The 14255-nt window shown below is 42.5% G+C and overlaps 2 protein-coding genes across 3 annotated transcripts; one reads left to right on the top strand and one right to left on the bottom strand.

Moving 5' to 3' along the window:
• The first annotated feature begins 74 nt into the window (after positions 1 to 74).
• On the top strand, positions 75 to 2931 carry marcksl1a (MARCKS-like 1a). The gene is made up of 2 exons (XM_084381348.1): positions 75 to 402; positions 1549 to 2931. Exons 1-2 carry the CDS (start codon positions 313 to 315, stop codon positions 2089 to 2091), a joined length of 633 nt encoding a protein of 210 aa, XP_084237474.1. The 5' UTR covers positions 75 to 312; the 3' UTR covers positions 2092 to 2931.
• A 2745-nt stretch (positions 2932 to 5676) lies between these two features.
• On the bottom strand, positions 5677 to 14159 carry gjb9a (gap junction protein beta 9a). Of its 2 annotated transcripts, none has more exons than XM_084381454.1 (4): positions 14021 to 14159; positions 8718 to 8932; positions 7455 to 7756; positions 5677 to 7352 (listed from the first exon to the last, which is right to left on the bottom strand). In XM_084381454.1, the coding sequence occupies exons 2-4, from the start codon at positions 8886 to 8888 to the stop codon at positions 7010 to 7012; spliced, it is 816 nt and encodes a 271-aa protein (XP_084237580.1). In that variant the 5' UTR covers positions 8889 to 8932; positions 14021 to 14159; the 3' UTR covers positions 5677 to 7009. The 2 variants fall into 2 exon arrangements, with proteins under 2 accessions (XP_084237580.1, XP_084237581.1); XM_084381455.1 differs by lacking the exon at positions 14021 to 14159 and adding an exon at positions 9361 to 9464.
• Between the last annotated feature and the right edge of the window lie 96 nt (positions 14160 to 14255).

The raw sequence follows: 14255 nt of genomic DNA, 5'->3' as shown, positions 1-14255 counted from the left end.
GCCGCCGGCCACGCCCATGGGAGGGGCCTGGTCGATTTTGAGGCGCGGTTGAAATACTCACAGGCTTATCACCGACATCCTTTAGTTTGAGCTCAGCCGCCGTGGGGTCCACACTCACAGAAGGGGGATCTTGACGTTTTCCAGACCTAGTAAGGAAGCAGGAGATCCGGTCGGACTTTTTCCCCTCTTTTTGGGCGAGACCTCACCATCCCAGAGCTGGACTTTTAAATCTCCATAAAACTCCTCGAGGTTTTTCTTTTTCGATTTTTCTTTTTTTTTTGGTCCACATCACTTAAAGGGAAAAAAAAAAAAATGGGAGCTCAGTTGTCCAAGGGTGGAGTAGCTGTTGATGGGAAAGCCGCCGCCGCCGCCGACCCAGCTGCTGCCAAAGCCAACGGCCAGGTGAGTGAAACGGGCCCGAGATGGGCAGCAGCAGCAGCGGGGAGCCACATGGCACCCAACGCCCACTGGCAACATGGGTGCCAGGGCGATGGGAGCCGGGCTGTCGCTCTCTCACACTCCGCACTCAGATCACATCCATCCCCCTGTTTCCCCACACGGCTGCAGACTGAATAAGTTTAAATACAGCTAAGATGGGCAGTCCAAAATCAGGGGGGAACCTCCAGCAGCGCAGCCGTCGAGTGGCCACGCTCGTCCCCGCTCAGCGCGCACCAGCCTGCTGCCTTTTGTTAACTCGTCTGCTGCGCCCACGGGGGCGATTCAGACGCACATTTTTGCACACGAAGGGCAGATTGTGGTCTAAATGTGTATTTGAAGCCTGTTTTCTGTCATGAGTTGGCTGTAGTCGGGGGGGATTAAGTCGGTCTCGCGTCGAACAAAAGATGCGAGGCGGACGGCGCTAGTGATTGTGCTGTTGGAGGCGCAGGCGGAGCTGCAGCCGAGGCGCGGACAGGCTTTAACTGTGCCCTGACCCTGCGTGCTTTCATCAGCTCCTAGTTTAGAGAAGTTTGTGGGTATAAAACGTTTTCCTTGATGCCTACATGTGATGGTTAATTGGTGATTGTTGGTAGTTAAACGAGTGACTTGAGGTGCCACTTTATACATGATCAACTCATTGCAGCTGACCGACTTATGCACATAAAACTCATCACATCTACTATAAGTGATGTAGAATCGTTAAAGTACAGACGTGGTGTGTGTCTGCACTGGGAGCAGTGGTAGATGAGCTGCAGCTCTGGATGGGTTCGTGGGGATTCCTTTGTTCCCCAGCTCGCAGGCTGTGTTGACGGTTACATGCAGCTCTACTGCCCCCTTGTGTCCGGTCAGAGTCATGCAAACAGATGTTGAACCCTCCCCCTCTGAACCACTGGCAGGGCAAGCAGCTTTCCTCAGGTATAACATGGATTAACTGCTGGAGTAAATGGGCTAATGCTAATCTGTCATATGCCAGATCTCCCCAGATTTATTTGGAATATGAGTCCACAGTTGATCCATCTGTACATCTGAGTGATTCTGTGTTTTCCAGAAGTAGTGTGTGTATTTTGACCCAGTTCCATTATTAAAATCCCTGATTCCTCTTCTCTGCAGGAGAACGGCCACGTCAAAACCAACGGCGACGTGTCGGCCAAGCCCGACGGGGAAGTGGCTGCCGCAGACGGGAACGGAACCGCCGAACCGGCTAAGGAAGGCGAAGCCAGCACCGGGGACGCCATCGAGCCCGCTCCTGCAGCCGAGGGCGAGGCCGTTAAGGTGGAGGGCGAGGCCGCCAAGGATGGCAAGAAGAAGAAGAAGTTCTCCCTGAAGAACTCATTCAAGTTCAAGGGCATCTCCCTGAAAAAGACCAAGAAGGGCAGCGAGGAGGGCAAGGAGGAGGTCACCTCCCCGACGACCGAGGACAAGCCCGAGGAGAACGGCCATGCGGCCAACGAAACCAAAGAGGAGACGCCGGCCGCCGAGGCCAAAGAGGGCGAGGCTGTCGCGGATGCTGCTCCTGCACCCGAGGGAGAGGCCGCGGCAGCGGAGGAGGCCCCACCCACAGAGGCTGCCCTCGCCGAGGAGGCCGCCCCTGCCCCTGCCCCCGCCGAGGACACGACACCCGCAGCCTCCGAGGGCGAGGCCAAGGCAGAGTGACTGCCCCCCACCATGGCACCTGAACTGATTTTCCAAGATTAAAGTATATAAATATATATATGAGAGACTTGTGCCACGTTCTTAAAGTTATAAACAAAACTACAAAAGAAGACAAAGGATATATCACGTTTGCTGATTCAACCACCAGTTCACTGCCTTTTATTAGTTCTTCGACAGACGGAATCTCACCAGGCCCTCTCGTGACGAAAGTGTCGGCTTGTGTCACCCCCTCATGGTACACAGAGACTGGCGTGTGGCGAAGGTAATGGATTGGATGTGGAGCGAATCAGGAATACTGACTTATTTTCCCAGTTCATGGAGAAGCATCCTTTTTAACAGCGTGGCAGCCCTATAGCATTTTATTTTTCTTTCTCATCTTTTTTGGGATCTAAAAGTTGTCGCCGTGGCGGAGCGGTGCAGACCATCTCCTTCACTTCGAAATGACTGTTATATGGACACAAACCTTTCAAATGATCTTATTAATTTTTAGAATTCTACATTCCTATGTTTTACCCCCAAATTTCAAGTATTTTATCATGTATAGAAAAGTGAAAATCGAGGAGGGGAGGTGGAAAAAGAGCTATGTCTTTCTTTGTGCATTTTGATTCTTTTTCTGGCTAAAACCACATTCGAGCTTCTTGAGTATTGCAGTGTTCACATTTCAGAGTTTATGACGCAGGGGTTGGGATTGTGTATAAAATGTGAGCTTTTTATCTGCAAACTGTCTCTGTAAATATGTTTTGGCCAATACTTTTGGTTCTCTTTATTTTGCTATTGTTTGAAGATGTTAATGGTTTTATTGTAACTTTTAATAAGGGTAAATAAATGTTTGATCCCCTCTGTCTGTGTTTTGCCATGTGATTCACACCTCAAAACACACTGATAAGATAGCAGGGTCAGATTAGTTATTAACTGTAGGTGTCAGGAGGAGGCTGGGGCAGCTGTCACATCATGCATACACAAAACAATCATAATTGGGACAGCACATACTTTCTTAGATGAGTGATTAAACTCAACCATGATTTAGATTAAATAAAAGGCACATTTTAGTCAGCTTGAAAACTTTAATGTTGTTGGATGCGCCTCAGTCATAGTTGATTCATCCGGCTCCTGATGTATCTTTGATCCCCTGTTGGAGAAATTACATTTGGCACGGCGGCAAAAGGAACAATATATAATATAAGAAGGTCACACCTGCACGTGTTGCACATATATTTAGTTTGAATGACTACAGATATTTATCTGTTTTTTAAAATTAGAATTTTTGCCTTTTAGATATATCAAAGGGATGTGCACTATCTAGCTTTGGAGAAGAAATTTACACAAAATGTTGATATTTGCAATATTATTGAGGTAATAATACAAACTTAGAAACATGTATTTATCCATAACTGAATAAACAAGGAGGAAAATAAGTTCCCAGAACACTGTTCGAAGCTAGAAAGGTGGCAGGGTCCATGAAACATAAATAAAGTGACAGAATGAACTTGTGGTGTCGTTTAGGGTCAGTTTGTTTGCTCAGTCATGAAAACAAAGAGTTTGTTTATTCAATTTGTTTAGGCATAAAACATCAGTCAAAAAGATCTTTCTCCCCCTGATTAAAATTTGCATATGATACCTTTAAATCTTTCTTTCACACTAATCTTCAAGCACAACACCAGGAGTATGCCATGTTGCATTTCACTGCACAAATGATGCATCATGAAACATGAAACCTGAGGCAGGTCTCTTGCAGGGTAGGAGGATATTAGATCTTATTACATAACTTGAAAAACTAATTACGGCATCATGTTTGACATGTTAATCAACAAAGATAGGGCCCACTTAAATAGTTACGTAATTAGATGGTTAAAATACCTAATTGTCTTTGCTGGTCTCTGGCTCCCTGCTGTGGACAGAAGTGTACACAGTAGCTATGTGACTCTGCACACTGTTGCTCTTCGACTTATAGGCCTATAACGTGTCATGCTAATGCTAACACCTAATATACACGTTACTACATGTTAATAAAACACTTATTGTGAGTCGACATTTTGCAGGCTAACGTAGTAGCATTGTAGACGAGGTGGCCGAGTGGTTAAGGCGATGGACTGCTAATCCATTGTGCTCTGCACGCGTGGGTTCGAATCCCATCCTCGTCGTAAAATTTGTTTTCCGTATGAGGGTGAATCCAGCTGCTTCCTGCCGGCTGATGGACCGGCACCACGCTAAAACTGACCCAGGGCTCGGAAGGAAGCAGCACTGATCCATTAAACAGAAAAGAAGTGACTTTATAAAGACGTCGGTTTCTAAAAAAATATTTTCATAAGACGACACGGAACCTGATTTATCTTAGTAGTCAAGTCCTGGTAATGAGTAACATGGCATATTAAGTGGTTTAGTAGCTTTCAAGAGGAAGTAGAAGGCATCTGTGTAGGTACTTGTCCATATGGCAGGGGTACCTGCGAGGTCAGTATGAGCAGCTCTGTTCGGAGCCCTTAATGAACACCACTGGCACACGATTTTTTAAAACATTTTTTTTTTTTACCTTGATGGAGCTTTCAAGGCTTCTTGGTTTACCCAATACCATTATATGTGTTCATGAGTCCATTGCAAAATTTAAAACCTGTAGACAAATTCCCCCCAAATGTCCATATATTGGTGTATTTACTTTATTTAACCTGGAGCATGCCGCCATCTAGTGATGACTGACAGGAACTGAATTTAGTTAGATTTGGATAATGAGCAAGTACTTAAGCAGACCTTTTATAAGCGTGTATGTGTAAATAATTATGTAAAATAATTAATGGCGGCTGAATTCCATTTAGCTGCCTCAATATAAGGGTCCTTGTTTATGCACGCTAGCTCACTGTCATTGTTAAGGTTTGTGATAACACCTGTACTTTTTTCTGCCATGTAAAATACGTTCTGCTGTGATGATTTGAGTATAATTTCCAGGGTATTATTAAAGGGGCACTATGTAGTTTTGGAGGAGAAATTTAAACTTAGAATTTTAATATTTACAGTATTATTATTATTATTATTTAAATGCTAATAATACAACACTCATAACTGAGTAAACAAGCTGTTCAGAGTTTGTTTATTTAGTTTGTTTAGGAAGATCTTTCTCTTTCTGATTAAAATGTCTACCCCAAAACCACATAATGCACCTTTAAAGGTGTAATTTGCAAGAAATGGCCTGCATTTCGATGGTAGCTCCTCTTTGCTGTAACTATCTTTGATTGTAGCAACTAGCTGCCATGCTAGCTGCCATTAACAAGTAGCTCAGTGTGTTACTTGGCTTTACCAGCTGACAGGAGTCTAAACAAGGAGATACTGTTTTGCTAGGTTTTAGTTCAGTTATGTCAAGTTGGTATAAAGTGTGTTTTAAGATGAGTCAACCAGTGCAATTAAAAATATCAGAAGCTGTGTGATTGTATTTTTCTGTTTAGTAAGGAAAATAGTGTAGAGTAGAAATATCTATGACATATAAGATTTAGCTTTCAATTTCTCTATTAAACACTGTCCCTGATATTACTCTCTATTTGCAAACCCTGTTTGTGAGTAAAAACTAATGGAAAATTCCTTTCTAGAAATAACAGACAGTTTGATCAGCATTTTTTATTTGACAAGCAATTAAATATAGCACTATAAGGGTCAATAAAAACAAGTTTTTTAAAAAACTATTGAAGCATAAGTAGTCTACCCCGTGTCTCTGGATTAAATCCAGCCTGTACAGCAAGACAACAGCTTCAAGTTCGCTCTCTTTACTCATCATACATACAATAAAAACACCATAACTTTGAGTCTCAATGCAAATGTTGAGTCCTGATAATAATCCGTAGTCACGCAGTGTCCATTTTCCTCTGACGTCAAGCTTGGGGTGGGGTGCTTGAATGTGGGGATAGTGTAATGTTGCTATGTTTCAGGTTGCAAGTCATATAACTGTAGAGAAACTACAAAACTGAAAAGATAATGGATAGTGAAAATCTGGTGAGGAAATTGTGCCATAATTAATTTGCTAACATTAGCCTTCAACTGCTACCTTTACATCCAGTGTGTTTCATTTCCAGGCTTAAATTAATGTGTCCAAGATGTGCAATGATATTTTAGTCTTAATTTACATCTTTACTATTGTATTGGATAACACTATTAAATACATTAGCTAGGAAGTGGTTGAATGCTCATGTTAGCTGTTGTCCAACAGAAGCTAATGGGATTCATTAAATATGTTTGCAACCTTGCAACCTGGAACACAGCAGTAGGCTCTTACATTTGAGCTTCCCACCCTGAGTGGAGTGTCAGAGGGAAACTGCGTAAATATGGTCTACTGAGCCCCTTTAGCAGGAAATAAGAAGCTATGGAAGAAGATGTAGAAGATCCTGTTTGATCAGCTCAATGATGAAGAGTTAAACATTGATGGAAAACTCAACATGTCCTGTGGGGCAGCTGTCCATCTGTTTCTCAATCACACGATTAATAAAGCTATTAAGAGTGTTGAAGACAATTTACATTATGTACAGAAAGGTGTTGCATTTAATTAACATGGCTTATTGTTGTTGATTCATGATCAATTATCTCTGTACAGTGCCGTCACACACAACATCGGACTCCATTTGTGCCGTCCCACCAGCTCCTGAACGTTTCTCCTTGGATAGTCGGCCATAACGTGATCAGACTTATAGTAAAGCTACAAAACACAGTAAAAATATAGTCGTCCTCCTCTTTAACAGTGCTCTACAACATACAGCTGGCCAGTGCTGGAGATTCCTCCAACAGAGAGTCATGAAAGCTTCATGTTCAGGTGTGTCACAGGATCACGATACACGGTATCGCTCCTTTCATCATTCCTTTGGTTCGATCATTTTAATCAGGTAACTTGTGTTCCTGTTGTGTGGCCACCCATTCGTAACAACCTGCATTTAGTGACCTCTGAGTCCTACAAGGTCGTACTTATGCTAAATTCTTTGACCTTCTCCCTCTTGTTTAAACTCATCTGGCTGTCTCCAAGCGTCGGGTCAGTCTTACGATACTGGGACCTGGGTGGGGCCATGTTGGTGAGCTCGTGCTGATCAGCGAACACGAGCCTCTCGTTTTCATGGCGGACGCTCACCAGTTTGGCGATGCGCTTGCCAATGAGATAAATCATCTCCAAGATACACATGAAGATGCAAAGCGCGCTGGATACAACCATGAACAGCATGAAGATCTTTTTCTCTGTTGGACGACTGATGAAGCAATCAACGGTGTTGGGGCAGGGCTCCAGGGAGCACTTGGATAATCTAGAAGTAAAGAGTAGAGAGGATTAAAGGCAGAACAGAAGAGAATAGAAGTCCAGTAGATAATCAGATTGTATTTTTCCATGGTAATGATTCGAGCATTACTTGGGCAAGTCGTATCCGTGGTATATCCGGTACAGAATGTACAGAAACGATGTGTCGAATCCGGCTTTGAAGACCAAACTCAGCAGATAGGTCCACCACAGCCCCCCTCTCTTCTTGCCGGGGTTGGCATACAGGTGAGAGCCTTGGTGCAGCGCAACGTACTTGGCGTCCTTTCCTTCGCGGTATCTGACGTGAGCCATCACCATCAGCGAAGGGCAGGTGACAAAAATCAGCTGCAGCGCCCACAGACGGATGTGGGAGATCGGGAAGATGTGGTCATAGCAGATGTTGGTGCAGCCCGGCTGGAAACAGAGAGAGAGATTCTTTTTAAACAGGTTATTGCAATTGCTTTTTCTTTTATGACCAGGATCTCTCAGATAAAATGAGTGATAGTATAGGTTGTCACATTTGTACCAGAGATAATACCCAAGAAACAAAGAGGAAATGAAGAGGCAATACTTTTATTTTGTACCAAAGCTAATGCAACTGTCATGAAATGATAAATACAAAACAATAGCACTAGTGCTGCCAGGGGCTGATGAAGGCTATAATGCCTCCATGGTTAAAAGCTACAATGCATCTGAACTTGCAGCCTTTTTCAGCGGATAGGCATAATACTTTTCAACACATTTCCCTGCAGATAAAACTAAAGTCAGCATTTTGCAGTTGCTTTCTATTTAGATCACACTTTGATAGGTGGTACTGATTGCTTACCAATTGCCTTCTATTCTATAAATGACCTAACAGAGTAATTCAACAAACAGACAGAGGTGATTTAGAGTATCCGAAGTCTCACGGGAAAGCTTACAAATGTGTTAAAGTCCTAAGAAGTCAGCACATTTCTTTAAAAAGTCTGCCTGCACTGAGCCTATAGCTCTTTAAGATCTACTCCAGAGATTTGGTGTCACACACAGAAAGTCGGGGGACTCACAAGAGACAACGGAAAAATTGATGCAACAGAGCCTGAGATATCCTTACTTTGAAAACTCTTGTATAGGATCCAAAAAACACCTACAGTTCCCATAATGCAACCCAGTTCAGTTTACAACCCAAGTCCCTAACTCAGGTTTTCATCTCCAAAACTCTTGAAAAAAAATTGAGATAGTTAAGGAGCATACCAGGTAAGGGGAACAAATGTATCTTTGATTTTGGGATCAACAGTCCTTGTTAGACTGGCAGTGTGTTAATATGGTACCTCCTCATGAGAGAGTAATCGCTCCACAGTGTTAGCATAGACCAACCAGTGTCGTTCCTCCGTCTTACCTGTCGAGTGTTACACACAAAGTCTTTGCTCTCATCGCCCCAAACTCTCTGCGCTGCCACCACAAACACCAGCACGCGGAACACAAACACCATGGACAGCCAGATCCTCCCGAACGCTGTGGAGTATTTATTGACTCCGCTCAACAGACTCTCTAGTCCCGACCAGTTCATCCCTGCTGCTGCACTGGCCTGGGTGGAAAAAACAAGCGCACCCCCTGAAAGAGAGGAAGACAGAAAAGAAGGTTATCTTTCCACATCCTAGTGACAAGATAAAAACAGATCACAGCTGAATTACTTGTGAAATCCTTTTTATTATTGAATGGGATCTCGTCCAAGCCAACAGATGCAGGTAACTTCAACCGAAACTGGTGACTGACATCGAACCTGCATGGGCTTGTGTGAAATAGTTTGCAAATTGCAGATTTGCCTGGAGAGGAAGGTGGAGACCTTGTTTGGAAAATTAATTTCTTTGTTAGCTGGTTGCAGGCTGACGGATGAATCAATATGTAGATAGTGCCATATAACACTTTATAAACACACAAACAAACAAGTAACCCCTCCGTTTTAAAGAAGTAGTTTCACATTTAATATTTGGAAAATACTGTGTGTGACCCAAACACCTCAAACTTAGATTTCTCCCTACATGACACTTCTGTCCAGTCTTCCTAAGTCGTTTTATTTTTTCCAATATCAGGCATGTCTTTTTCTTTGCCACTCTGCATAGAAGGCCAGCATCCTGGAGTCTTCACTGTTAATGTTGAGATTGGTGTTTTAATGGTACCATTTATTGAAGCTGCACGATGGCGACCTGTGAGTTGTGTGTTTCTCAGACTAGGGACTCTTATGTACTTGCTCAGCTGTCCACTGGGGCCTCCCACTTCTCTTTCTATTCTGGCTGGAGCCAGTTTGCACCGTTCTTTGAAGCAATAGTACACTTTTGTATGAGACCTTTAGTTTCTTGGCAATTTCTCACATGGAAGTTGTTTATTATTATTATTTGTTTGTTTTTTTTGGCCAGTTTGAGATTAAAATCAAACCCATTAATGCTGATGCTCCAGATAGTCAACTAGCCAGGGGAAGGCCAGCTTGATTGCTTCTTTAATCAGCACAACAGTTTACAGCTGTGCTGACATAATTGCACAAGGGTTGTCTAATGATCAGTTAGCTGACACAATGTGCCATTGTGCCACAGAACTGATGGTTGTTGAAAACGGTCCTTTGTACATCTGTGTAGATATTCCATAAAACATGTCCAGCCATTTCCAGCTGGAATAGTCATTTGCCACATTAGTGATGTCTAGACTGTATTTCTGATCAATTTATTGTTCTTTTAATCGAAGAAAATGATGCTTTCCTTTCAAAAATAAGGACATTTTTCAGTGAACCCCAACTTCATCAATCTTCTCATCTAAATCTCAGCAAGATGGCACCATCTCCAACTATTTTTCAGTTAGACGTCGTTTCTTCAGATGACAGCCTGTATGTAAAGACGACATTTCCAACAAACATCTACAGCTTTCAAGTAACAAAAGCAATTATTCCACTGCTCTTCTTCTACCTTAAACCTTGAAGCTTTACATTTCATGCAAAAACCTCTGTTGCCAATGCAAAATAGTAAAGTGTGGACATGATACTAAGAAAGGGTGAACTCGCTAACAAACAATGTGCTTTATTATCAGTAGGCAGTGTTACAACCAGTGTTGGGCAAGTTATTTTCAAAATACAATATATTACATATTACTAGTTACCTTCATTTTAAAGTAATATATTATGTTACAATATTACTGTCTGCATAGAGTAATACATTAATTATTACACTACTTTTTAGTTACAAATAATCTATATAGAGCAATTAAATAATAATAAGAAACTTTCATAAAGTTGGGTGGGAACCTTTCACAGAAAGACGTGACAGCCATTGCTTTCTGTTTTTTTTTAAAGCCTTGAAACCTGTTTCACCTGTTGCTTCTTATCTGTTATCATTTTCATGTAGCCATTCTGTTTATTTGCTCTGGTTTGTTTTCACATTTTTGCGCCTATTCTGTTTTTCATTTGTGCTTTCGACACAATTGAAAATAAGGGCTTGCAGACAAAGATTTTTCGAGATTTAAATAAAGGTTGAGTGAATGAATGAATGAATATATTCCATACAATAAATTTTTTGGAAAGTAACTAAAAAGTAGTGTTATAAGTAATTTATTACTCTATGCAGACGGTAATATTGTAATGTAATATGTTACTTTAAAAAGAAGGTAACAAGTAATATGTGTTATTGATTTATTTTTACACATAAAGTAACTGACACTGGTGTCCCATGACAAATGCCTTTATTGTTAATGACTCTTAAATATGTACACATAACCTTAATCTATTCTAAGTTAATGATGATGTTTACAATGTTTGGACTGTGTCTCCCTGGCGGAGCCTCCAGTCTGCTCCTCAGCCCTCCTCAACTGCCAGCTTCTCACTTGTGTTTAATAAAAACACCTTCTAATCAATCCTCTGTTTCTGGTGTCCGCTTCTGGGTCCTACAACCTCCACCTGCTGAGCGTAACAAATGTACCCTTCTGCATTTGGACAAAGGGGCCGCACGTGTTGTATTGAAGTTGCTAATAAAAGTAGATGTTACCTTTACCGCTTGTACATATTGCACCTTTAATTCCTCCCTAATGTGAAGCTAAACCTGAAGCTACATTTTTGTGTGTCTTTTGTCAGGTCTTTACTTATTGTTATGTTCCATCCTGGACACTGTTCACGTTGTCCACACAGCTGCTGTCTGTGTGCATGTGTGTGTGTGTTATCACTGCTGCTGCTTTTGTTGCTTTGTGCTTGTCTGCTGATGCTGAATGAACACAGTGGAGACACCAGCATATGTGCAGAGCTAAAGACGACCATGAATGAAACGGCCTCCTGTCATTTGTCCATTATAAATATAACTTCAATCATAAACCTCCTGGCAGATGTGTGTGGTTTGAGAGTTTATGGTACAGAGATACTTGGTTGTGTGTGTGTGTTTAACGAATATATCTTTCTCCTTGCAAACAAAATCTAATCACACAGTTCTCTATTGATCAATTTCACCTGCTTTGGTGAAAATGAAAGCGACAACAAGTGCAATGGAGAGGCAAAAACAAGACAGCACCCAATAATGGAATGTTTTTTCTCTCCTTATTTTTCTTGGCTGATTCTTCTCTAGTTTTGTGTTCTGCTAGTGTCCTTGTCACTACTGGTAGCATGAGGCGGTACCTGCCCAATCAGGTTGCGCAGATAGTCCAACCCCTTCCGGGATGGCACATATGTGGGATGGCACGTATGGTCGCAAGAGCTGGACAGAGCTGTAGAAGGGCATCAAAGCAGCAGCAGGACTGGTATCTGCTCCTTTGTATGAGGAGGAACAGAAGGAGCACTGCCAGAGCCCTACAAAATGACCTCCAGCAGGCAACTGGTGTGCATGTTTCTGACCGAACTGTCAGAATCAGACTCCATGAGGGTGGCATGAGGGCCCGACGTCCTCTAGTGGGACCTGTGCTCACAGCCCAGCACCGTGCAGTTTGATTGACATTCGCGAGAGAACACCAGAATTGGAAAGTCTGCCATTGGTGGCCTGTTCACTTCACAGGTGAGAGCAGGTTCACGCTGAGCACATGTGACAGCCATGAAAGAGTCTGGAGACACTATGGTGAACAATATGCCGCCTGTAATATCATCCAGCATCACCGGTTTGGCAGTGGGTGTGGGGAGGTATATCCTTGGAGGGTCGCACAGACCTCCATGTCATAGCCAACTGTACCCTGACTTCTGTTTGGTACCATGATGAAATCCTCAGAGCGATTGTCAGTCCTTACACTGGAGACAGTGGGCCCTGGGTTCCTCCTGGTGCAGGACAATGCCCGGCCTCATGTGGTCACAGTGTGTAGACAGTTCCTGGATTAAGGAGGCATTGATACCATTGACTGGCCCTCTCGTTTCCCTGATCTAAATCCCATGGAGCACCTACAGGACATTATGTATCATGCATCCGATGCCGCCAAGTACCACCACAGACTGCCCACATTCATGACTGTAACTACTCTTAGCTTTTCAGCTCAGTTAGCCGTGCATGTGTGAGTGTTGCTGTTTACACGGCTAGCACAGGAGCTTTGGACCGCTGGGAAAAAGAGGTTTTCAGGCTAACTGAAATTCTTACATATTGTACCTTTATTTTATTTACCAGTGTGTATCTAATTTAGTATTTCATCGCCTAGTATGTTCCTATTTACTGCTGTCAAACCTGGAGTTAAGGGTGGAAAATGTTAACAAAAAAAAGGACACACAAGTTATGTAAGGAAAGGGTTTCTGCAAAATAGATTTTTTCTCACTGTAATTGTACTTAAAGTTATAAACTGCCCTATTTTCTTTTTATACCCACCACATTACTGGTCATAAAGTGAAATAAAATTCATATGGGACCACCATCCTTACGCCTGTACGGTGTCAGGAGCAGCGCAGGATCATGCACTGTTTAGGAAAGAGTAAAATATTTAGATTTGAGAAAACAGGAGTGGCTCGGCTCCGAGGACTTTTCAGTGCTAACACTTGAAACGCTGAATTAACTCCATTGCCACTGCCTCTATCATGATGAATAGAATTTTAAAGTTTTGCGCCGATTGGGCTTCCTCTGACATTGGCTTTTTCTTAACCATCATGGTCCATTAAGTGCCATCTAGCGGCATTGACCATTTCAAACTACAATTAAATTTTGTGTATTTATTAACAATTATCAGGCATTATGATGCAGTGCAGTTGACAATAGCATGTGTCGTTTGTGTCAAGTGGCAAATTAGACTTTAGATATCCTATACTACACTGTGATGTTCGGGAAACTGTTTTCGTTTCAGGAAATCACCACAAACCCAACTGCATACCATCTTGATGTATCATGAGTGTGTGGAAATGTTTAACTGTAAAGAGGGCTGCATTCCAGGAGGCCTCTGTTCATGTGTTGAATGTACAGTTTATATAAAGATCACAGTTTTCTTTTTGTAACTGTGTCTTCGTGTTGATTGCTCAATATCCTTCCACACTTGAAGTTTGTGTCTTAGTCATAGAAACAGGAAACATTCTCCCATTGTTTTTTCACAGGTTTAATGATGGTGGTTCTTCCCTTTGTTGTCATAAATAACAACTTGTTTCCATCTTGTTTTAGGGTAAATAACTACTGTAACTCAGCCAGCTGTTAAAATGAAACAGCTGGCTTCTATGTTTTCTTCACTGTCCTGACTTTAAGCATGTGATACACCAAAACCAAACAAAAGGAAACTTACCTCGTGCTGAAACCCGGCTCAAACACCAAAACCCAGTATGTCCACACCAACCGGAGAAGATTTAGATACAACGACAGCAGAGTAAAATACAGTGAAGACAAAACCAGTTTCAACTTTTCAGCTCCTTTTCCTCTCTGTGTCTGTGTCCCTGCTCTCTCGCCCTTCCCTCAGAAATCCTGCCAAACCAGATCCAGCAGCTGCTACGTCATCACACACACAGACTTTGCGTGCCCCG

Source organism: Pagrus pagrus, assembly GCF_965226575.1.
Source record: "Pagrus pagrus genome assembly, chromosome: 18".
NCBI lineage: Eukaryota > Metazoa > Chordata > Actinopteri > Spariformes > Sparidae > Pagrus > Pagrus pagrus.
The sequence above is the reverse complement of the archived record's forward strand: the minus strand, read 5'-3'. Positions and strand labels throughout refer to the sequence as shown.